This window comes from Danio rerio, chromosome 10, assembly GCF_049306965.1.
Source record: "Danio rerio strain Tuebingen ecotype United States chromosome 10, GRCz12tu, whole genome shotgun sequence".
NCBI lineage: Eukaryota > Metazoa > Chordata > Actinopteri > Cypriniformes > Danionidae > Danio > Danio rerio.
The window spans coordinates 45,919,753-45,944,075 of NC_133185.1; the positions used below are offsets into that span (position 1 = coordinate 45,919,753).

At 39.0% G+C, this 24,323-nt stretch overlaps 3 protein-coding genes across 3 annotated transcripts; all 3 read left to right on the forward strand.

The window, feature by feature from the left end:
* Positions 1-4,730: 4,730 nt before the first annotated feature.
* Positions 4,731-5,917, forward strand: taar19m (trace amine associated receptor 19m). Its single transcript, XM_001342973.7, has one exon. The coding sequence runs from the start codon at positions 4,760-4,762 to the stop codon at positions 5,753-5,755; it is 996 nt and encodes a 331-aa protein (XP_001343009.6). The 5' UTR covers positions 4,731-4,759; the 3' UTR covers positions 5,756-5,917.
* Positions 5,918-14,764: 8,847 nt separating this feature from the next.
* LOC108191519 (trace amine-associated receptor 13c-like) lies at positions 14,765-15,784 on the forward strand. Its single transcript, XM_017358102.3, has one exon. The coding sequence runs from the start codon at positions 14,789-14,791 to the stop codon at positions 15,782-15,784; it is 996 nt and encodes a 331-aa protein (XP_017213591.1). The 5' UTR covers positions 14,765-14,788.
* Positions 15,785-20,419: 4,635 nt separating this feature from the next.
* Positions 20,420-21,456, forward strand: LOC108179083 (trace amine-associated receptor 13c-like). Its single transcript, XM_017358101.3, has one exon. The coding sequence runs from the start codon at positions 20,449-20,451 to the stop codon at positions 21,454-21,456; it is 1,008 nt and encodes a 335-aa protein (XP_017213590.2). The 5' UTR covers positions 20,420-20,448.
* The last annotated feature ends 2,867 nt before the right edge of the window (positions 21,457-24,323 follow it).

The following is a 24,323-nucleotide window of genomic DNA, read 5'->3' on the forward strand; positions in this document are numbered from 1 at the left end:
GGTCACACTTTAATTTGATGGTCCCCTATAGATAGTCTGCTGATCATAAGTTAATTTACAAGTTCATATCTGCCTACTCTCATCTGAGTAGTATCTGCAGATTGTCATTATAACGCCTACAGCATGTAAACATCTATTAAACTGTGTTTAGTAAAGTGTTACCAGCTGATGATCTAGATGTTCAATAGTGTATTAGTAAATATGCAACAAATCTTCAACAAGTTTTCAATACCTTCATACAACAGAGTGATCTGTATTTATGCATATTCAGATGCCTAAAATGCAACATGAGCTTTAACCATATAAAGTTATTCCAAACTATTTTTAAACATGTATTTTCAGGAGTGCTCTACTAATATATATATATATATATATATATATATATATATATATATATATATATATATACATATATATATATATATATACATATATATATATATATATATATACATATATATATATATATACATACATATATATATATATACATATATATATATATATACATATATATATATATACATACATATATATATATATACATATATATATATATATATATATACACACATATATATATATATATATATATATATATATATATATATATATATATATATATATATATATATATATATATACATATATATGTGTGTGTGTGTGTATTTAATGTTTACAATGCAAATCCAATTAGATTCACTTTATTTGGTAAACAAAGTAAGTCTCTCATATAATATATCTACTAAAAGACAGGTTTTGTAAATAAATCTTATGAATGATTTGCACATTAGTCAATAATATTACTAAAATTTGTTTTAAAACTGAATAAATATAAATTCACACACATTTACACAAGTAAATAAATAGACTTAATGAAGGGCTAAATATCCGCAGATTCTGTGTGGGCCTACTTCTGACTATTTTTACATATATTAAAAAGAATATCTCTGGTCATAATTTGGCTTGATTACTGTTGTGCAAAATGTACTCGCTATTCCTGTGAATAAAATTCACATTCATATGCTTCCAAATAAAATAAAAAAATAAAATAAAAAAAATAAAAAAATCCCGAAGACTTCTTTGTGTGAGCTTCAAAACAGTTCTAATAATTAATTATTATTATTATTATTTTTTTTTTTTTAAGTTGGGTGATCTGAAAGCTCTGTTTATAAATGGGTCTGATGCAGGCATGTCACACCAACATAATATATACTGGAACTATGGCACAGATTTGTATTGGCCACTTTAAAACAATGGCATTAAAAGCAAGGCAGTGTTGTGTCTTTAGTTTCAATATAACAAACTAAATAAGTTTGTGTGCAGTTGATTTAAATAATGTTCAGATAACACCAGTAAATCAATGGTGCATTAGCCTATTCAGACCATTTTTATTAGGCTATCTTGATTATTTTTCCAATCCACAGGTCACACATGAAGGCTGACCTCATTGTTGAACACATTGAGGCATTATTGCATCACTTCAGTGCTCTGTGTGTGTTTGTGTGTGTACAGTTTTTCACACCTTTAATGAACACCTCAGCAGAGGATCATGAATATCAAAAATTTCAATAACACATGGAAAAACAAATCTATTAATAATCTAATTATAATTGGTCCTCAGAGTTGTTACATCATTGATGTTTTCACTGATCAGTAAGAGTAAACAAAGACAGACCAACCCATGTGACTGCCCGGAGAGAGGCCTACTGTACCAACACTGCCATTTTACAAGCCCACAGTACAACATTACAATAAATGAAATCTATTTTCTAGAGTTGCACGATTCTGGCTAAAATGAGAATCAAGATTTTTTTGATTAAATTAAAGATCACCATTCTCTCATGATTCTGTAGATGTTATTGTTTTTTTTTCTCAAACATATGTTAAACAATAATATTAATATTATGTGTAGGTCTACTGGTTTCTATAAATAATTCTATTCTACTTATAATAGTTCTGATGTTGAATTATGTTTGACATATACAGTAGGACTATGCTTGCAATCTGTCATTGAGAACATTATAAGCCCATTTAATTCACTGGTAAAATCAACTTATAGGCTAGAGTAGTTTTACTGACACTGTAAACATTTATTCTCATGCACAACTGTTTGTTCGCTATGAAAGAAAAAAACTTATCAAATGCTTGTTGCAATCATAACTCTAAAATGTTTTATGATTATGTAAATGATGTGCTCGCTTTCGTTTCATTTTCACTGCTAAGAGCTGTTCATACTTCGCGCGCGACTCTCAAACGATAACTTTGTGCCACAAACTGAATATTATTTGCAACTTTATTACCTGTTACTCACAGCATTTGCAGGTTCTGTTCGCTAAAGTAAACGCACTCGCGTCTATCATTAAGCAGGGTGCGCGCCCGCACAGTCAGCAGCTCATGTCACGTGTGATTTCCCGGCTGTGAATATATCATTATATGGAGACAAAAATGACATTTTAGGTGAATTATACCTTATAAATTCAGTATGTGACTTTTTTTAACGTCATTTGGGGTGTCCAGGCAAGGCGGTGGAGCAGTAGGTAGTGCTGTCGCCTCACAGCAAGAAGGTCGCTGGGTCGAACCTCAGCTCAGTTGACGTTTCTTTGTGGAGTTTGCATGTTCTCCCTGCCTTCGCGTGGGTTTCCTCCGGGTGCTCCGCTTTCCGCCACAGTCCAAAGACATGCGGTACAGGTGCATTGGGTAGGCTAAATTGTCCGTAGTGTATGAGTGTGTGTGTGGATGTTTCCCAGAGATGGGTTGTGGCTGGAAGGGCATACGCTGCTTAAAAACTTGCTGGATAAGTTGTCGGTTCATTCCGCTGTGGTGACCCCGGATTAATAAAGGGACTAAGCCGACAAGGAAATGAATGAATGAATGAATGGGGGTTTCCATGTCACTAAGCAACGTGTGTGAAACAATGAAAAGACTCATGCAGCCGCCTTTGCTTCTCTCCTAAACTTAAAAATATGATTGGCAGAATGGTAGATATGCTGGATTAATATCATCTAGGGGGTCGAATAAAAATAGCAATCTTTTTTCGATTAATTGTGCAGCTCTACTATTTTCTAATTATAAATACACAAGTGGCCAGACTCTGATGCGAGTTGTATAATATCCACAGTCAGAGAGGGAATGCTGTGTCCCTATGTACCCCCTAGCAAGATGCCACCCTGGGCGATTTTATTTCAGTACTGATTGGTAACAAATTCCAGTATCATGAAAATCCTAATGCACAGAGACACTGTGAGAAGATCCTGAGGCCCATTGTTGCACCATTCTTTCAAAAATATCCCTGCATGTTTTAAGGATCTGTACACAACTCCTGGAAGCTAAAAACATCCCAGATATTTCATGGCCAGCACACTCACCAAACAAGGCACCAATTAATTGTTTGGGATGCGGTGGAATTATTTATACGCCGGCGTGGTCCAGTTTCTGCCAATATCCAGCAACTTCACACAGTCATTGAAGAGCAGTGGACCAACATTCCACAGGCCACAATCAACAGCCAGATCAACTATATGTGAAGGAGATGTGTTGCACTCCGTGAGGCTCATGGTGCTAACACCAGATACTCACTGGCTTTCAAAAGCAAAAGTGCTGTGCTAATATTCTCGTAGAGTGTATTCAATTTTGCACAGTCAGTTTAGTTTGCTTTTATATATTGTATATTTTAGATGTATTTGTTTTATTCATTCATTTGTATTTTGCTTCATTTATGTGTGATTTTTGCTGTTGTGTTGCCTGCTTTTAAAGCACTTTGAGATAGATGTATTAAAATGTTTTATTATTATCAAAATATCTTCAAAATGAGCTACTTTGAAAAAACAAAATGAAGACAGTGGAGTGGCCTAGCTCAAGTCCTGATCTAAATCCCATTGAGACGCTGTGGCATGATCTTAAAAAGGCAGTTCATGCTCAAAAATCCTCCAATGTGGCCGAATTACAACAATTCTGCAAAGATGATCGAGTCAAAATTTCCTCCACAGTGCTGTAACAGAGTCATTGCAAGATACCAAAAAAGCTTGATTGACGTTGTTGCTGCTAGAGATGGCTCAAAGAGCTTTTAGGTTTAGGGGGCAAACACTTTTTCACACAGGGGTATGTAGTTTTGTATTTTGTGTTCTCTTAATAATAAAACCTTACTTTCAAAACTGCATGTGTTTACTTGTGTTATATTTGACTAATATTTAAATACGTATCTGAAAAATGTAAGTGTGAAACATGCCAAAAAACCCTTTTCACATCACTGTTAGAGACTCTTCCATACTGTTTTTTAAAAGTAGCCATAAAACCTGTCATAAATCTTCTGAAACATACAGTGGCATGCCTAGTCCAGACCTATTTATAAATGGATCTTACAAATCATCTTTATACGAGATTCATAACTAATCATTACAACAACTCAACTTATAAATTGCTCTCACACATCATGGACATAATATGGGTTGCATATCACCCACAGTTTCACATCACTTCTGTATGACAATCATCACTAATATCATCCAATAAACCACATAAAACAGATCAATTAATCAACGTAGCATTTACCTTTAAAAATAAAGAAGACAAAAACTATATCAAAACAAGCTTTCATTACCATAGCAATTAGAAACAGTAGACAGCAGGGGATCTTTTTTTTTTTTTTTTTTTCATTAGAGTGGGCGGTAGATGGGTCGGTCAGTCTGATCCAGACACTGTATAAATGAAAGGACAGAAAGGAGAACAGAACAAACTCCTAACAGGAGGAGACTCACTCATGGCCTACGAGACAGAGGATCAGGAGACTCAATACTGCTTTCCTAACATCAACTCATCATGTGTCAAGGAGAAACGCTCCATTCGTGAATATATCATCATGTATCTGTTTTCTTCATTGCTGTCGGTATGGATTGTGTTTCTGAACCTGCTGGTGATCATCTCCATCTCTCACTTCAAGAAGCTTCACACTCCAACCAACATGATTATTCTCTCTCTGGCTGTGGCTGATCTGCTTATTGGACTGATTGTGATGCCCTTACAGGCCATCAAACAGATTGAGACGTGTTGGTACTTTGGAGAGTCTTTCTGTGGAATCAATTTAATATTAATTGGGCTTATTTTCTCAGCATCTTTCAGTAATTTGGTTTTAATTGCTGTTGATCGTTATGTGGCTGTGTGTCACCCTTTACTGTACCCACGGAAGATAACCACGGCTAAAATGTTAATGAGTATCCTTCTGAGCTGGCTTTACTACTCCGGTTATAACACTGGTCTTGTAATTAATAATGGATATGCTGACACGTCATACAGAACAGACATGTGTTATGGAGAGTGTACAATCATAATGAGTTTTGGTTGGATCCTCACTGATATGTTCATGTTTTTTATTTTTCCCTGTCTCATAATGATCACTTTTTATGTGAGGATTTTCTATGTCGTTCATCAGCAAGTGAAGGTTATGAACTCTCTGATGAAGGGTGGTAAATGTGTAACAGAGGGTTCAGTGAAGAGGAAATCTGAGAGTAAAGCTGCTCTGACTTTAGGAATCATTGTGACTGTTTATCTGCTTTGCTATATCCCATACTATATCTGTACTTTATCTGTAAACTCTGTCACAGCTATTAATGTTTTAGGATGGATTGTGTATGCTAACTCAGGTGTGAATCCTCTAGTTTATGCTTTATTTTACCCCTGGTTTAAAAAGACAGCTAAAATTATCTTAACTCTGAAAATATTTGAGCCGGCATCTTCTCTGATCAATATTTTTAAGTGAAAATGGATTGTTTTTAAAGTGGTAAAGCTGTTTCTCAAAGGTTGATATTATTATTTGTGATTCTATTAATACTGTAAATTAATATATAACATATGATAATAATCACATTTAAACATAAGTCAAACTTATACACGCTTTTAAGAATAATAAAAATAAATTGGCAGTGATAAAACTGTTGTATTTGTTTTTAAAACCTGCATTTATTTCAATGTGTACATGTGAGGTGTTGGAGATGTTTGAGGTAAACAGTAGCAAATCAATGATGTATCAGGCTATTCATTACATTTTATTGAGCCATCGTGTTTTTTTCCCAATTCACAGGTCACACATGAAAGCTGAAATCATTTTCTCTAAGATTGTAATGCATCTCTTTAGTGTGTGTGAGATTTCGATGCTTCACACCATTAATGAGCAGTTCAGTGAAGGATTATGAACAAGAACAACATCAATAACACATGAACAAATCATAAGAGTTATAGTTGCTCCACAGAGTTGTTACATCATTGATGTTTTCATTGATCAGTAGTAATAATAATAATAATAATAATAATAATAATAGTAGTAATAATAATAATAATAATATAAATAATAAGAATAGTTTGTCCTTATATAGCGCCTTTAAAACTTAATTCTCAAAGCGCTTTACACAAAAAAGACAGATATAAAACAGATTAGTTTAAACAAAGACAGACCAACCCGTGTGACTGCCTGGAGAGAGGCCTACTGTACCAACACTGCCATTTTACAAGCCCACAGTACAACATTACAATAAATGATATATATTTTGTCATGTAGGAGTAATATTTAAAATAAAGCAAGAGCAGGCTCTTATGTGTGTTTTTAACAGGAAATATATCCACATGCAGAGCTTTCTCAAGAGTGACAGCAAAACACTTAAAATACACCACTAAATGAGGAAAGTCTTTTATTTATAAAGGTCTGTAAATCTTATGATAGATTCGCCAGAAAAATAAGAATATTTCATGTCATCATTCAGCTTTATCACTGTAGTGCAGTGAAGGTACTTATTTCAGTCTTGACATTGATATTCACATTCAATTCCCGGACAAACCCTAAAGACTTTTCCATGCTATCAAAACAAACCCAGAGTAAAGCAGCATAGATATTTATATATGTCAATTTTTTCATCATCATTTAGCATAAAGCAGCATTATATGAGTTCCATGACAGAGGTTCTGATAATTAATTCGTTTTTTTTTTAATCTTACTATAAATGTGTCTAAACCAGAAATGTCACTATTTATCCTTTATCAATAGAATGGCATGTGAAAGCAGGTGTGTTTTGTCATTTAGTTTACCTTTAACAAAAATAACTGATTAAATATTAAATGACACATTTCAAAATGTGCAGCTTCTTAACCTCCAGTGTCTAAATATGAAAGATGTTGCAGTTTAACTGCAGATTAATAATTCAATGTAAACATTTAATCAAACACACAGATATTGGTGGTGTATGGTGACCTGATTGTGGTTAACCGGAATTGAAGGAATGTTCCTGTTGTGTTTAAACAGCTATTTTTAGACTATTAAATTGTTTAAAACTGCAATGAAGAAGAGGATGATTCAGTATCAATTTAGTCAGACTATAGCTGGATATAATGTACTGATGGTTTTCTGATGTTATTTGTCGTGGTAACATATTATGGCGTGGAGGCCAGATGTGTGTATGAGTAGAATACTATGGCAAGAGTGGCGTGGTCGAACAGCATACAATGGCTGAAAGCAGGTTGGAAGACCGGCGGCTGAAAAGTAGGGCAATCAGAGCTATGATTAACTGCGGTTTCTTCTCAGTGACTGGCTCAGAGAGAAGCTTTTTTCCCCTTCCCTGGATATGACGGCCCGAACATTGCCAGTTTGAGACACTACGCTTACCAGCTAGCAGGATCGGTGCATTTTGCCAATGGCCCACCGAGCGCGAGAGAACGATCTCCTTTCTCTCCCTCTCGCAGCCCCTCCACTGCAGTTTGGGTGCGAGACCAGAGCGAGTCTCTCGCTCTCCCGCGGGACCCCAGCGCTCCCCGGGCAAGCCCACCCACTCCACGCTGCCTTACCACTGGCATGTCAGCGATCGTGCGGGCAGGTTCACTTGCAAGGGCTCTGCCTGCCTGGTTAGCGCTGGCCAGCCCGTCACAATGGCTTATCCGTGCAATCACTCGGCTATGCGATACAGTTCACGAAATGGCTTCCCAAGTTCACGGGCGTGGATTTCACCAGGCTCAGTCCTGCGTACGCCCCTGTCTTACGAGTGGAGATTGCTGTCCTCCTGGTGAAGGATGCAATCGAGCCGGCCCCTCCAGCTGAGATGGAGAGCTGGTTTTACAGTTCGTACTTCATCATGCCCAAAAAGAGCGATGAGTTACGGCCAGTCCTAGATCTGCCCGTTTTGAACCGCTGCCATAAAAAGGCTGAACTTCGAAATGCTAATGCAGAAGCGCATCAACCGATGCATTCGTCCTCGGGATTGGTTTGCAGCAATAGATCTGAAGGATGCGTATCTGCATGTCTCCATACATCCACGCCACCGGCAGTTTCTGCGGTCTGGGCAGAAGGGAAGTGCCGTATCTAAATGGAGGTTGGCCCACTGGAGAGTGAATGCCATCTCCCTCGCTTATCTAAGCCGGGGTGAGCCGTGTCCCCCAGGGGTGAGAGTGCACTCCACACGGAGCATCGCATTCTCTTGGGCGTTAGCACGCGGCGCCTCTCTGACAGACATTTGCAGATCTGCGAGCTGGGCAACACCCAATACATTTGCTAGGTTTTACAATCTGCGAGTGGAGCCGGTTTCCTCAAGGGTATTAGGTAACCCTTGGTGATTGAGGAAACAATTCGGTTGGGGTGTTGAAACACGCTTGCTGCGCCATTCTCCCTAACACGGAGGTACGTGTGCTTTTTCAGCTTTGTCAGTTCAGTTCCCCGTTCGGTGAACCCTACAGAGTTTCTCCGAGGCCCCCAGCATCTTACTCAGCAGAGGAGTCAGACGTTACATTGTTGGCATGCCCGCTGGTCAGCCCGCGTTCTGGGTATAGGTGCCTGCTATATGTGATCCCCTGCAGGCAATTCCATAATCTCACTCAACCACGGTTTAGTCCCCCTTGTACCCTTTCAGACCCTGCGTCCATTACAATGGACATCACATGACATCCCATTTTTCTAAAATTTGGAACATAATTCAGGTTTGAAGGGGTTAAGGTGGGCTCATGTCTTCCCTCCTCGCAATCCCCTTATGTAGCCCTCCCCCGTTTCCGGGGCTGGGCCACAGGCTGTAACCAGGTCTCCCCTCCTTGGGTAGCAGGTGAACTCCGCAGCGTCCTCCCTATCGGGACTGAACGCTTTCCCAACATACTGTCGTATTAAAAACCCTTTACTGGGTTATTTTCGACTCCCCGAAAAATATAGCTAAACCTGAACAGGTAAGCATCTCGCGGCGTTGTAGGTGCGCTCGCTCTACTGCAAGGTGCACCCTTCAACAGGGACATGGTAAGTGCTTTCGCTGTGGCGTTTTCAATAGATTTCCCCATGGTGGAAGGTTTTCCACATAGCATTGGAGTTCACCATCCGAAGGGGAATGTTGCGGTTGCTAAATTAACCCTCGTTCCCCAAGGGGAGCAACGGACATGCTATGTACCTTCGCCACAATGATTGTCCCTTAGCTGTTGAGCGTGAAAGTCTCTTCAGCTCAAAAGGATGTCGAGCACTGCACTAGCAATGCAACTTTTCAAATAGCATTTCTGATCTGAGCATGGCTGATCTGCTTATTGGACTTATTGTGATGCCCATACAAGCCATCAGACTGATTGAGACATGTTGGTACTTTGGACACACTTTCTGTGGACTCAATTCAATAATAATTGGGGTAATTTTATCAGCATCTTTTAGTAATTTGGTTTTAATTGCTGTTGATCGTTATGTTGCTGTGCGTCACCCTTTACTGTACCCACGGAAGATAACCATGGCCGAAATGTTAATGAGCATCTGTCTGTTCAGGCTTTACTACTCTGCTTATAACACTGGCCTTGTAATTAATAATGGATATTTTGACACTTCACACAGAACCGACATGTGTTATGGAGACTGTACAGTCATAATGAGTTTTAGTTTTTTTCATGTCTTTTATTTTTCCCTGTCTCATAATGATCACTTTATATCTGAGGATTTTCTATGTCGTCCATCAGCAAGTGAAGGTTATAAACTCTCTGATGAAGGGTGGTAAATGTGTAACAAGGATGATATTGTGTTGTCCACCGCAGTTTTGGCTGTTTTTTTACTCTCGAGGCGTGTCCAGCTGAATTGAATCAGCTAGTCCTCTGGGGTGTATAAAAGCAACTAGTCTCACCGCGGCAGCAGTCGCGGGAGCCTCGTGTGAAGATCGCCTCATGTGAAGACCGACGAGTGTAAAGACCATCGACTCTACCTTCTCGACTAAGACCGACGAGTGTAAAGACCATCAACTCTACCTTCGCCATCGACTCTACCTGCGCGACTCCACCGAGCAAAGACACAGACAAAGCACTTGAGTGCTTTACTTTCTTATTTTACTCATCTTTACACTTATTTTTGTTTTCATTGCACTTTTATTATGTGTTTACTAATTCCTGTTGTTACTAACACTCGCAAAACACGGGAGGTACGCTGCAGGCGTAATCCTCACAACCTTCGTTCAATACATGTATCTGCTATTTCACAACTCTCTCTCTCTGTGGGCCTCTGGAATTGTCAGTCAGCTGTTAACAAGGCAGATTTTATTACCTCCATAGCTACATATTCTGACTATAATCTCATGGCTCTAACTGAGACCTGGTTAAGGCCGGAGGACACTGCTACACATGCTACTCTTTCTGCTAATTTCTCTTTTTCCCCACACTCCTCGTCAGACAGGGAGAGGTGGTGGGACTGGACTATTGATTTCCAAAGAATGGAAATTTACTCTGAGATCGTCCCTGCCAACAATCAGCTCCTTTGAATTCCATGCAGTCACCATTATCCACCCCTTCTAAACAAATGTGGTTGCATCTACGGCCCACCGGGTACATTAGGTCACTTCTTAGATGAACTGGATGTTCATCTCTCATCTTTTTCTACTTATGACACTCCCTTGTTGGTGCTAGTTGACTTCAACATTCACATTGAGAGACTGCAAGCTGCTGACTTTCAGACTCTGCTTGCCTCTTTTGACCTCAAAAGAGCACCTACTTCTGCTACCCACAAATTAGGTTATCAGCTAGACCTTATTTACACACGACATTGCTTTGCTGATCAAACACAAGTAACTCCACTACAAATATCGGATCATTTCCTTCTGTCCCTCAGCATCCACATTACTCTTGAGCCACCACACACTCCAACACTGATTGCCTTTCGCAGAAACCTACGCTCTCTCTCACCCAATAGACTATCTACCATTGTTTCAGACTCTCTTCCTTCATCTTGCAAACTCTCTGCACCTGATACGAACAGTGCCACTGATACACTCTGCTCCACACTAGCATCATGTCTAGACAGATTATGTCCTCTTGCATCCAGGTCAGCCCGTGCCAGTCCTCCTGCACCCTGGCTCTCGGATGATCTCCGTGAGCATCGCTTAAAGCTTCGTGCTGCAAAGAGAATTTGGCGGAAAACTAAAAATCCTGCACAGCTCTTAACATACCAAACTCTTCTGTCTTCTTTCTCGGCTGAGGTTACTTCTGCAAAGCAGACATATTTCCGTCAGAAAATCAACAATGCTACTAATCCTCGCCTACTTTTTAAAACATTTCCTCCCTCCTCTATCCTCCTCCTCCACTCGCATCCTCCACACTTACTACTGATGACTTTGCTACATTCTTTTGCACCGAAACTGCAAAAATCAGTGCTCAATTTAATGCACCTACAACAACCACGCAAGATACACCCTCAACACCACACACACTCACCTCTTTTTCTCAGCTCTCTGAGGTGTCCAAACTCGTGCTATCTAGCCATGCAACCACCTGTCCACTTGATCCCATTCCCTCTCATCTCCTGCAAGCCATCTCTCCTGCAGTCATACCAACACTGACTCACATAATTAACACATCTCTTGACTCTGGTTTATTCCCTACTTCATTTAAACAGGCTAGGGTAACCCCACTGCTAAAGAAACCCAACCTGGACCATACGCTACTTGAAAACTACAGACCGGTATTCTTGCTTCATTCATGGCCAAGATTCTGGAGAAAGTCGTGTTCAATCAAGTCCTGGACTTTCTTACTCAAAACAATCTCATGGACCACAAGCACTTCGGCTTTAAGAACGGCCACTCAACTGAGACTGCCCTGCTCTCGGTCGTGGAGGATCTCAGACTGGCTAAAGCAGACACTAAATCATCAGTCCTCATCTTGCTGGATTTGTCAGCTGCTTTTGACACTGTAAACCACCTGATCCTGCTATCTACGCTTGAGTCACTGGGCGTTTCGGGCACTGTTATACAATGGTTCAGATCTTACCTCTCTGACAGGTCATTCAGGGTGTCTTGGAGGGGAGAGGTGTCCAACCTACAGCATCTAAACACTGGGGTACCTCAAGGCTCTGTTCTTGGGCCACTTCTCTTCTCCATCTACACATCATCTCTAGGACCAGTCATCCAGAAACATGGATTCTCCTACCACTGCTATGCTGATGATACCCAGCTATAACTCTCTTTTCATCCTGATGATCCCTCGGTTCCAGCTCGCATCTCAGCCTGCCTGTTGGACATTTCACGCAGGATAAAAGATCATCATCTTCAGCTTAACCTTGCCAAAACGGAAATGCTTGTAGTTTCTGCCAACCCGACTCTAGACCATAACTTTTCAATCCAGATGGATGGGGCAACCATTACTGCATCCAAAATGGTGAAAAACCTTGGAGTAACAATTGATGACCAACTAAACTTCACTGACCACATTTCTAGAACTGCTCGATCGTGCAGATTCGCACTCTATAACATCAGAAAGATCCGACCCTTCTTATCTGAACATGCAGCTCAACTCCTTGTTCAAGCTCTTGTTCTCTCCAAACTGGATTACTGCAACTCTCTACTAGCTGGGCTTCTAGCTAACTCTATCTCTTCAGCTGCTCTTTAGCTTCAGCCTCTTCAGCTGCTCCAGAACGCAGCAGCATGAGTGGTCTTTAATGAACTAAAAGAGCATGTCACTCCGCTGCTCATCCGTTTGCACTGGCTGCCAGTCGCTGCTCGCATCAAATTCAAAGCTATGATGTTTGCCTACAAAGCGACTTCGGGCTTTGCTCCTTCTTATCTGCTCTCACTTCTGCAGATCTATGTGCCCTCCAGAAACTTGCGCTCTGTGAATGAACATTGCCTCGTGGTTCCATCACAAAGAGGGAAGAAATCACTTTCGCGAACGCTCGCGTTCAATCTGCCCAGTTGGTGGAATGAACTCCCTAACTGCATTAGAATGGCAGTGTCACTCGCTGTTTTCAAGAAACGACTAAAAACTTAACTATTTAGTCTCCACTTCACTTCCTAATCTGCAATTGCCTCTCTGGATATACCATTAACTGTACTCAAAAAAAAAAAGAAAAAAAAAAACTTTTTTTTTTTTACTAATACTTTCCTTCTAAGACTTTACAGACCTGAAACTTGCCTACAGCACTTATTCATTGTTGCTCTTATAGTTGTGTAAATTGCTTCCTTGTCCTCATTTGTAAGTCGCTTTGGATAAAAGCGTCTGCTAAGTGACTAAATGTAAATGTAAATGTATACTAAAGATCAAACATTCAAAGTATTTTAAATAAACACTTAAGAGCTAAACTGTGTTGTCCTAAGCCCTAGGAGATTATTACCAAAAATACAACAAGTGACCAGGCTCTGATGTGTGTTGTTGACAGAAAACATATCCATAAGCAGAGCTTTCTCCTGATCATGACAGAACAACACCTAAAACCAATTATCATTTGAGGAATGTTTGTTAATTATTAGGATATGCAAATCTTTTGAATATTCATTCATTTTTATTTTGTATATTTTGACATGTATTTGTTTTATTTATTCATGATTCATTTGTATTTTGCTTCATTTATGTGTGATTTTTGCTGTTGTGTTGCCTGCTTTTAAAGCACTTTGAGAAAAATGTTTAAACATTTATTTATTTATTAATTATTATTATTATCAAAATATCTTCAAAATTAGCAACTTTAAAAGAACAAAATGAAGACAGTGGAGTGGCCTAGTTCAAGTCCTGATCTAAATCCCATTGAGACGCTGTGGCATGATCTTAAAAAGGCAGTTCAAGCTCAAAAATCCTCCAATGTGGCCGAATTACAACAATTCTGCAAAGATGATCGAGTCAAAAATCCTCCACAGTGCTGTAACAGAGTCATTGCAAGATACCAAAAAAAACGCTTGATTGACGTTGTTGCTGCTAGAGATGGCTCAAAGAGCTTTTAGGTTTAGGGGGCAAACACTTTTTCACACAGAGCTAGTAGTTTTGTATTTTGTGTTCTCTTAATAATAAAACCTTACTTTCAAAACTGCATGTGTTTACTTGTGTTATATTTGACTAATATTTAAATATGTATCTGAAAAATGTAAGAGTGAAAACATGCCAAAAAAAAAAACATGTTTTCACACCACTGTTAGAGACTCTTCCATACTGTTATTTAAAAGTAGCCATAAAACCTGTCATAAATCTTCTGAAACATACAGTGGCATGCCTAGTCCAGACCTATTTAAAAATGGATCTTACAAATCCTCTTTATACGAAATTCATAACTAATCATTACAACAGCTCAACTTATAAATTGCTCCCACACATCATGGACATGGACACATAAAACGGATCAATTAATCAATGTAGCATTTACCTTTAAAAATAAAGAAGACAAAAAACAAAACAAGCTTTCATTACCATAGCAATTAGAAACAGTAGACAGCAGGGATCTTTTTTTTTTTCATGAGAGTGGGCGGTAGATGGGTCGGTCAGTCTGATCCATACACTATAAATGAAAGGACAGAAAGGAGAACAGAACAAACTCCTAACAGGAGGAGATTCAGTCATGGCCTACGAGACAGAGGATCAGAAGACTCAATACTGCTTTCCTAACATCAACTCATCATGTGTCAAGGAGAAACGCTCCATTCGTGAATATATCATCATGTATCTGTTTTCTTCATTGCTGTCGGTATGGATTGTGTTTCTGAACCTGCTGGTGATCATCTCCATCTCTCACTTCAAGATGCTTCACACTCCAACCAACATGCTCATTCTCTCTCTGGCGGTAGCTGATTTGCTTATTGGACTTATTCTGATGCCCTTACAGGCCATCAAACAGATTGAGACGTGTTGGTACTTTGGAGAGACTTTCTGTGGAATCCATTTAATAATAATTGGGCTTATTTTCTCAGCAACTTTCAGTAATTTGGTTTTAATTGCTGTTGATCGTTATGTGGCTGTGTGTCACCCTTTACTGTACCCACGGAAGATAACCACGGCTAAAATGTTAATGAGTATCCTTCTGTGCTGGCTTTACTACTCCGCTTATAACACTGGCCTTGTGATTAATAATGGATATGCTGACACATCATACAGAACAGACATGTGTTATGGAAAGTGTACAGTCATTATGAGTTTTAGCTGGTTAGTCACTGATCTGTTCATGTCTTTTATTTTTCCCTGTCTCATAATGATAACTTTATATCTGAGGATTTTCTATGTCGTTCATCAGCAAGTGAAGGTTATAAACTCTCTGATGAAGGGTGGTAAATGTGTAACGGAGGGTTCAGTCAAGAGGAAATCTGAGAGTAAAGCTGCTCTGACTTTAGGAATCATTGTGACTGTTTATCTGCTTTGCTATATCCCATACTATATCTGTGCTTTATCTGTAAACTCTGTCACAGCTATTAATGTTTTAGGATGGATTGTGTATGCTAACTCAGGTGTGAATCCTCTAGTTTATGCTTTATTTTACCCCTGGTTTAAAAAGACAGCTAAAATTATCTTAACTCTGAAAATATTTGAGCCAGCATCCTCTCTGATCAATATTTTTAAGTGAAGATGAATTGTATTTAAAGTGGTAAAGCTGTTTCTCAAAGGTTGATATTATTATTTGTGATTCTATTAATACTGTAAATTAATATATAACATATGATAATAATCACATTTAAACATAAGTCAAACTTATACACGCTTTTAAGAATAATAAAAATAAATTGGCAGTGATAATATTGTTCCATTTGTTTCTAACTTCTGCATTTATTTCAATGTGTACATGTGAGGTGTTGGAGATGTTTGAGGTAAACAGTAGCAAATCAATGATGTATCAGGCTGTTCATTACATTTTATTGAGCCGTCATGTTTTTTTTTTTTTTTTTCCCAATTCACAGGTCACACACGAAAGCTGAAATCATTTTATCCAAGGTGGTAATGCATCTCTTTAGTGTGTGTGAGATTGCAATGCTTCACACCATTAATGAGCAGTTCAGTGAAGGATTATGAACAAGAACAACATCAATAACACATGAACAAATCATAAAAGTTATAGTTGCTCCTCAGAGTTGTTCCTTCATTGATGTTTTCATTAATCATTAGTAGTAGTAGTAATAATAATAATAATAATAATAATAATAGTAGTAATAATAATAATAATAATATAAATAATAAGAATAGTTTGTCCTTATATAGCGCCTTTAAAACTTAATTCTCAAAGCACTTTACACAAAAAAGACAGATATAAAACAGATTAGTTTAAACAAAGACAGACCAACCCGTGTGACTGCCTGGAGAGAGGCCTACTGTACCAACACTGCCATTTTACAAGCCCACAGTACAACATTAAAACAAATGATATCTATTTTGTCATGTAGGAGTAATATTTAAAATAAAACAAGTGAGCAGGCTCTTATGTGTGTTTTTAACAAGAAATATATCCACATTCAAAGCTTTCTCCTGATCAAGAGTGACAGCAAAACACTTAAAATCCACCACTAAATGAGGAAAGTCTTTCATTTATAAAGGTCTGTAAATCTTATGATAGATTTGCCAGAAAAATACGAATATTTCATGTCATCATTCAGCTTTATCACTGTAGTGCAGTGAAGGTACTTATTTCAGTCTTGACATTGATACTCACATTCAATTCCCTGACAAACCCTAAAGACTTTTCCATGCTATCAAAACAAAAGTAAAGCAGCATAAATAAATAAATATCTATCTATCTATCTATCTATCTATCTATCTATCTATCTATCTATCTATCTATCTATCTATCTATCTATCTATCTATCTATCTATCTATCTATCTATCTATCTATCTATCTATCTATCTATCTATCTATCTATCTATCTATCTATCTATATATATTATGTGTCAATTTTTTCATCATCATTAAGCATAAAGCAGCATTATATGAGTTCCATGACAGCAGTTCTGATAATTAATAAATTTTTTTTTTAAAGTGACATGATCTGAAAGATCTGTTTATAAATGTGTCTGAACCAGGAATGTCACAATCTATTTATCCTTCATCAATACAATGGCATGTGAAAGCAGGTGTGTTTTGTGATTTAGTTTACCTTTAACAAAAATAACTGATTAAATATTAAATGACATATTTCAAAATGTGCAGCTTCTTAACCTCCAGTGTCTAAATATAAAAGATGTTGCAATTTAACTGCAGATTAATAATTCAATGTAAACATTTAATCAAACACACAGATATTGGTGGTGTATGGTGACCTGATTGTGGTTAACCGGAATTGAAGGAATGTTCCTGTTGTGTTTTAACAGCTATTTTTAGACTATTAAATTGTTTAAAACTGCAATGCAGAAGAGGATGATTCACAATCAATTTAGTCAGACTATAACTGGATATAATGTACTGATGGTTTTCTGATGTTATTTGTCGTGGTAACATATTATGGCGTGGAGGCCAGATGTTTGTATGAGTAGAATACTATGGCAAGAGGGGGGTGGTTGGCCAGCAGACAATGGCCGAAAGCAGGTTGGAAGACCGGCGGCTGAAAAGTAGGGCAATCAGAGCTATGATTAACTGCGGTTTCTTCTCAGTGACTGGCTCAGAGAGAAGCTTTTTTCCCCTTCCCTGGATATGACAGCCCGAACATTGCCAGTTTGGGACTCTATGCTTTCCAGCTCGCAGGATCGGTGCATTTTGTCAAAGGCCCACAGAGCGCGAGAGAACGATCTCCTTTCTCTCCCTCTCGCAGTCCCTCCACTGCAGTTTGGGTGCGAGACCAGAGCGAGTCTCTCGCTCTCCCACGGGACCCCAGCGCTCCCCGGGCAAGCCCACCCACTCCACGCTGCCTTACCACTGGCATGTCAGCGATCGTGCGGGCAGGTTCACTTGCAAGGGCTCTGCCTGCCTGGTTAGCGCTGGCCAGCCCGTCACAATGGCTTATCCGTGCAATCACTCGGCTATGCGATACAGTTCACCTAATGGCTTCCTAAGTTCAGGGGCGTGTATTTCACCGGGCTCAGTCCTGCGTACGCCCCTGACTTGCGAGTGGAGATTGCTGTCCTCCTGGCGAAGGATGCAATCGAGCATCCTTCGCCAGGAATGCACGAACTTCGAAATGCTAATGCAGAAGCGCATCAACCGATGCATTCGTCCTCGGGATTGGTTTGCAGCAATAGATCTGAAGGATGCGTATCTGCATGTCTCCATACATCCACGCCACCGGCAGTTTCTGCGGTCTCGGCAGAAGGGAAGTGCCGTATCTAAATGGAGGTTGGCCCACTGGAGAGTGAATGCCATCTCCCTCGCTTATCTAAGCCGGGGTGAGCCGTGTCCCCCAGGGGTGAGAGTGCACTCCACACAGAGTATCGCATTCTCTTTGGCGTTAGCACGCGGCGCCTCTCTGACAGACATTTGCAGAGCTGCAAGCTGGGCAACAACCAATACATTTGCTAGGATTTACAATCTGCGAGTGGAGCCGGTTTCCTCAAGGGTATTAGGTAACCCTTGGTGATTGAGGAAACAATTCGGTTGGGGTGTTTAAACACGCTTTCTGCGCCATTCTCCCTAACACAGAGGTACGTGTGCTTTTTCAGCTTTGTCAGTTAATTTCCCCATTCGGTGAACCCTACAGAGTTTCTTCGAGGCCCCCAGCATCTTACTCAGCAGAGGAGTCAGATGTTGGCCTGTTACGTTGTTGGCATGCCCGCTGGTCAGCCCGCGTTCTGGGTATAGGTGCCTGCTATGTGTGATCCCCTGCAGGCGATCTCATAATCTCACTCAACCACGGTTTAGTCCCTCTTGTACCCCTTCAGACCCTGCGTCCATTACAATGGACATCACATGACATCCCATTATTCTGAAATTTGGAACATAATTCAGGTCTGAAGGGGTTAAGGTGGGCTCATGTCTTCCCTCCCCGCAAACCATCCTCTTATGTACCCCTCCCCCGTTTCCGGGGCTGGGCCACAGGCTGTCACCAGGACTCCCCTCCTTGGGTAGCAGGTGAACTCCGCAGCGTCCTCCCTATCGAGACTGAACGCTTTCCCAACATACTGTCGTATTAAAAACCCTTTACTGGGTTATTTTCGACTCCCCGAAAAATATAGCTAAACCTGAACAGGTAATTAAGGTGAGTAAGGGCCAGGGGACACGTTGGAAGACTGCATCTAGCGTCGTTGTAGGTGCGCTCGCTCTACTGCATGGCGCACCCTTCGCCAGGGACGCCGTAAGGTGCTTTCGTTGTGCCGTTTTCCATAGATTTCCCCATAGTGGAAGGTTTTCCACATAGCATTGGAGTTCACCATCCGAAGGGGAATGTTGTGGTTGCTAAAGTAACCCTCGTTCCCCAAGGGGAGGAACAGAAATGCTATGTACCTTCGCCACAACGATTGTCCCTTAGCTGTTGAGTGTGAAAGTCTCTTCAGCTCAAAAGGATGTCGAGCACTGCACTAGCTGCGTCTTATATAGTTGACTGATTGTCATTGACGCCAGCTGTGCATGCTGACGCCGGCAATTCATTTGGCATTTCCTTGGCCCGATTTTATACTCTTTCAGATGATTGGTTTCTGACGAAAAACCAAAAGTAGAAGGTTTTCACATAGCATTTCCGTTCCCCGCCTCGGGGAATGAGGGTTACTTTACCAACCGCAACAATATAATTTAAAGCATTCTTTTGGTGCTGAAGCCACGTCTATCTGCATTAATAAACAGTATCGTTGCATTAACCTTCATTGATAAAAAATAAATAAAGCGAAACAAGAGGGACCAAAATCAGCAGGTCTAGTGCCCCATATGGGATTAAAATTCCCTCTCAGTTATGACATTTTGGCGCCGGGCCTGAAACCATCAAAGTAGAGTCGCACTAGTCACAATTCAGCTGAGTGCACATAAGCTTACTTTGGTGTGCTACAAGAGTATTGCAGTATGTAATGTGGGTGGAGTATCACTGCTTAACCCTTCAGTTTAAAGCTCTTTACACCTTAAAAATAACCCAATAAAATAATTAAGAATGAATAAAATATAAATGTAGTATTTAGCTTGAAAAATAGAGAAGAAAAAGTATTGAAGATCAAAACAAGCTTGCATTACTATAGCAACTATAAACAGTAGACTGGGAGGATTTCTTATTGTTTAATCATTTATTTCTTTAACATTTGATTGGGCGATGAGTGATGCAGACACTGTATAAATGAAAGGACAGAAAGGAGAACAGAACAAACTCCTAACAGGAGGAGACTCACTCATGGCCTACGAGACAGAGGATCAGGAGACTCAATACTGCTTTCCTAACATCAACTCATCATGTGTCAAAGGAAAACGCTCCATTTATGAATATATAGTCATGTATGTGTTCTTTTCACTGCTGTCAGCATGGACTGTGTTTCTGAACCTGCTGGTGATCATCTCCATCTCTCACTTCAAGAAGCTTCACACTCCAACCAACATGATTATTCTCTCTCTGGCGGTGGCTGATCTGCTTATTGGACTTATTGTGATGCCCATACAGGCCATCAGACTGATTGAGACATGTTGGTACTTTGGAGAAACTTTCTGTGGACTCAATTCAATAATAATTGGGGTGATCTTCTCAGCATCTTTCAGTAATTTAGTTTTAATTGCTGTTGATCGTTATGTTGCTGTGTGTCACCCTTTACTGTACCCACAGAAAGTAACCATGGCCAAAATGTTAATGTGTCTGTGTCTGTGCTGGCTTTACTACTCTGCTTATAACACTGCCTTTGTAATTAATAATGGATATTTTGACTCCTCACAAAGAACAGACATGTGTTATGGAGACTGTTTAGTCATGATGAGTTTTAGTTGGATACTCACTGATCTGTGCATGTCTTTTATTTTTCCCTGTGTCATTATGATCACTTTATATTTGAGGATTTTCTATGTCGTTCATCAGCAAGTGAAGGTTATAAACTCTCTGATGAAGGGTGGTAAATGTGTAACGGAGGGTTCAGTAAAGAGGAAATCTGAGAGTAAAGCTGCTCTGACTTTAGGAATCATTGTGTTAGTTTATCTGCTTTGCTATATCCCATACTATATCTGTACATTAACTGTTAACTCCTCCACAACTATAACTGTTTTGGAATGGACTGTGCTCACTAACTCAGGTCTGAATCCTCTGATTTATGCTTTATTTTATCACTGGTTTAAAAAGACAGCTAAGCATATTTTGACTTTGAAAATATTTTACCCGGGTTCCTCTCTGATCAATATTTTTACAGAACATGAACTGTAATTTAACTTATAATCCCTCATATAGTTTCTAAAGAAAAAAAAGAGACAACATGGTTCCTTTTCTTCCTAACGTCTCCCTTTATTACACTGTGGGTCATTAGAGATGTTGGGGTACATAATGATCACCCTAGAAAATCATTGATGTATTAGGCTACTCATAATTTTATTGATTATTTGTATTTAGTAGTCATGTTTATATTTCCAATCCACTGGTCACACATGATAGTTGAACTTATTGTATTTGAGGCAGTGTTGCATTAATTCAGTTTGTGTGTGTGTGTGTGTGTGTGTGTGTGTGTGTGTGTGTGTGTGTGTGTGTGTGTGTGTGTGTGTGTGTGTGTGTGTGTGTGTGTGTTTACAGTATTTTACACCTTCAATTAACGATTCAGTAGAGGATCACCTCTAACAATATTGATAATAGTACCAAAAATAAATAAAAATATTTATAATTGGTCCTCAGAGTTGTTACATCATTGGTGTTTTCACTGATCAGTAAGAGTAAACAAAGACAGACCAACCCATGTGACTGCCTGGAGAGAGGCCTACTGTACCAACACTGCCATTTTACAAGCCCACAGTACAGCATTACAATAAATGAAATCTATTTTCTAATTTAAGATTGACCTCTTAAGGCCCAATGTGTTTTTTACATGCATTTTTTTTTTATTTCTCTTTGCTATTTGGGCTTATTGGAACCCAATTAGAATAAAAACACAAGTATCATCTTTTGATATGATGTACTTTTAGAGAAAAATGATGTCCATACTGTATATGTGGATTCGTGGTTCGAATTTACATAAAGCACTTTTTCCTGATAGTTTTTTATGCATATATAACATATACATTTATATATACGGTTATTGTGTACAGACATCATTTATCTCATACAGGGGCGGACTGGCCATCTGGCAGACCAGGCAGTTTCCAGCTGGGCCGACGTACTTTTTGGGCCGGGCTAATCATCGTTTTATGATCTGATTGGCCCATAAAAGGCTTAGCAGCCTATAGTTAATTAATTGACAATGCTGTGATCTGTGACTCTCTGAAAGAAAGATGCTTTTTTTTCTGGACAGACAGACCGGGCCGGCCCATGTGACACTCTGCAGCCCATTGTTTCTTTTCGTTATTGGCATTGGGCTGACCCAATCACAAACTCCTATTTTGGGCTCTGTTTGAGCGTGCATCGTCTGTGTGTATTTGTCAAAATAGTTGAGAGTCATAGAGAAGAAACGGAAGGGAGGTGCAGAGAAATCGCAGGAAACACACTGGCGTTTCATTTAGCGGTTCTGAAAAGTTCCCCGTTCATTCTAGTACATGGCTAAAAGCGCAAATCACGTGACGACACACACTCTGCCAAGAGCTGCAGCCAGTAGTTCAGCGGGTGAGCATAAACCCCAGGTGAGAGTAGTGCATGTCGGACTGTTCATTAAAGATCTGCTAGATCTCATCTCACTATAGTTGAGAAACGTGATATTGAATTCATCTTGTCTCTATCTAACAACTCTTCTGTCTATTTAATCACTTGTTCTCAGGTAACTCTGAGTGCAAAAGATAAGTTAATATATTAATTTATGTAACATACACTGATTCTGCACATTGACTGATTGCTTACCTTTATCGTATACATTTATTGCATGTTATATTGTTATAATGACCATTATTGATTATTAAAACTGATATTCCGCAAAAGAGACTTATATTATGAAAATTACGAAATTAAAGCAACAGTCGAGAGATCTGATCCCCCCAGCAGGTCAGGATGCGCCTGTATAAAGCGGCAGCTAAGGCGCACTCTAGAAAACTGGACTAGTGAATGACATGAAGGCGATCAGCCTAATTCATGACATGTTTTTGTTTACTAATTCTTTAAATACAACTCTCTTGAGCTCTAAAGAGAAAGAAAATGGAGAAGAAATTTGCTGTTAAATTAATTTTAGCAGAGACACAACTGCCAGTCATTTTGACATTAGTTTTTCAGTTAGGGGATATGTAGCTTAATAAAAATGTTTAGTTGGACACTGTACAGTCCCACAATAGTCTACACTAAAATTAATAATATATTCATTATATTCATTATTAATAAAATTAATAAAATGAACCTATGAAACTGACAAAACGCAGAAACATTTTGAATGTTTGCTTTTATTTTCAAATTGTGAAAAGAAACACCCCCTTATGCAGCAGCAGTCTCAAGTTAGGACACTTTAAAAAATAATTTAAAGATGATCGCCCTGCCAAGTCAACTTTACAGTTGAAGTCAGAATTATTCGCCCCTCTTTGAATTTTAATTTATTTTTTAAATATTTCCCAAATGATGTTTAACAGAGCAAGGAAATTTTTTACAGTATATCTGATAATATTTTTTCTTCTGGAGAAAGTCTTGTTTGTTTTATTTCAGCTAAACTAAAAGCAGTTTTAAATTTTTTTCCAAACCAATTTAAGGTCAATATTATTAGCCCCTTTAAGCTAATTTTTTTCGATTGTCTTCAGAACAAACCATCGTCATACAATAACTTGCTTGATTACCCTAACCTGATTAACCCTAATTAACCTAGTTAAGCCTTTAAATGTCACTTTAAGTTGTATAGAAGTGTCTTGAAAAACATCTTGTCAAATATTATTTCCTGTCATCATGGCAAAGATAAAATAAATCAGTTATTAGAGATGAGTTATTAAAACTATTATGTTAAGAAATGTGTTAAAAAAAAGCTTCTCTCCATTAAAACAGAAATTAGGGGAAAAATAAACAGGGGGTTAATAATTCTGACTTCAGCTGTAAATGAAATAGGTATAGTGCGAGATATAAGTGGATTTGCCGCAGATCAACCTCTCACATGCTCTGCAGGAAGGCTGAATGATAATCTTTAA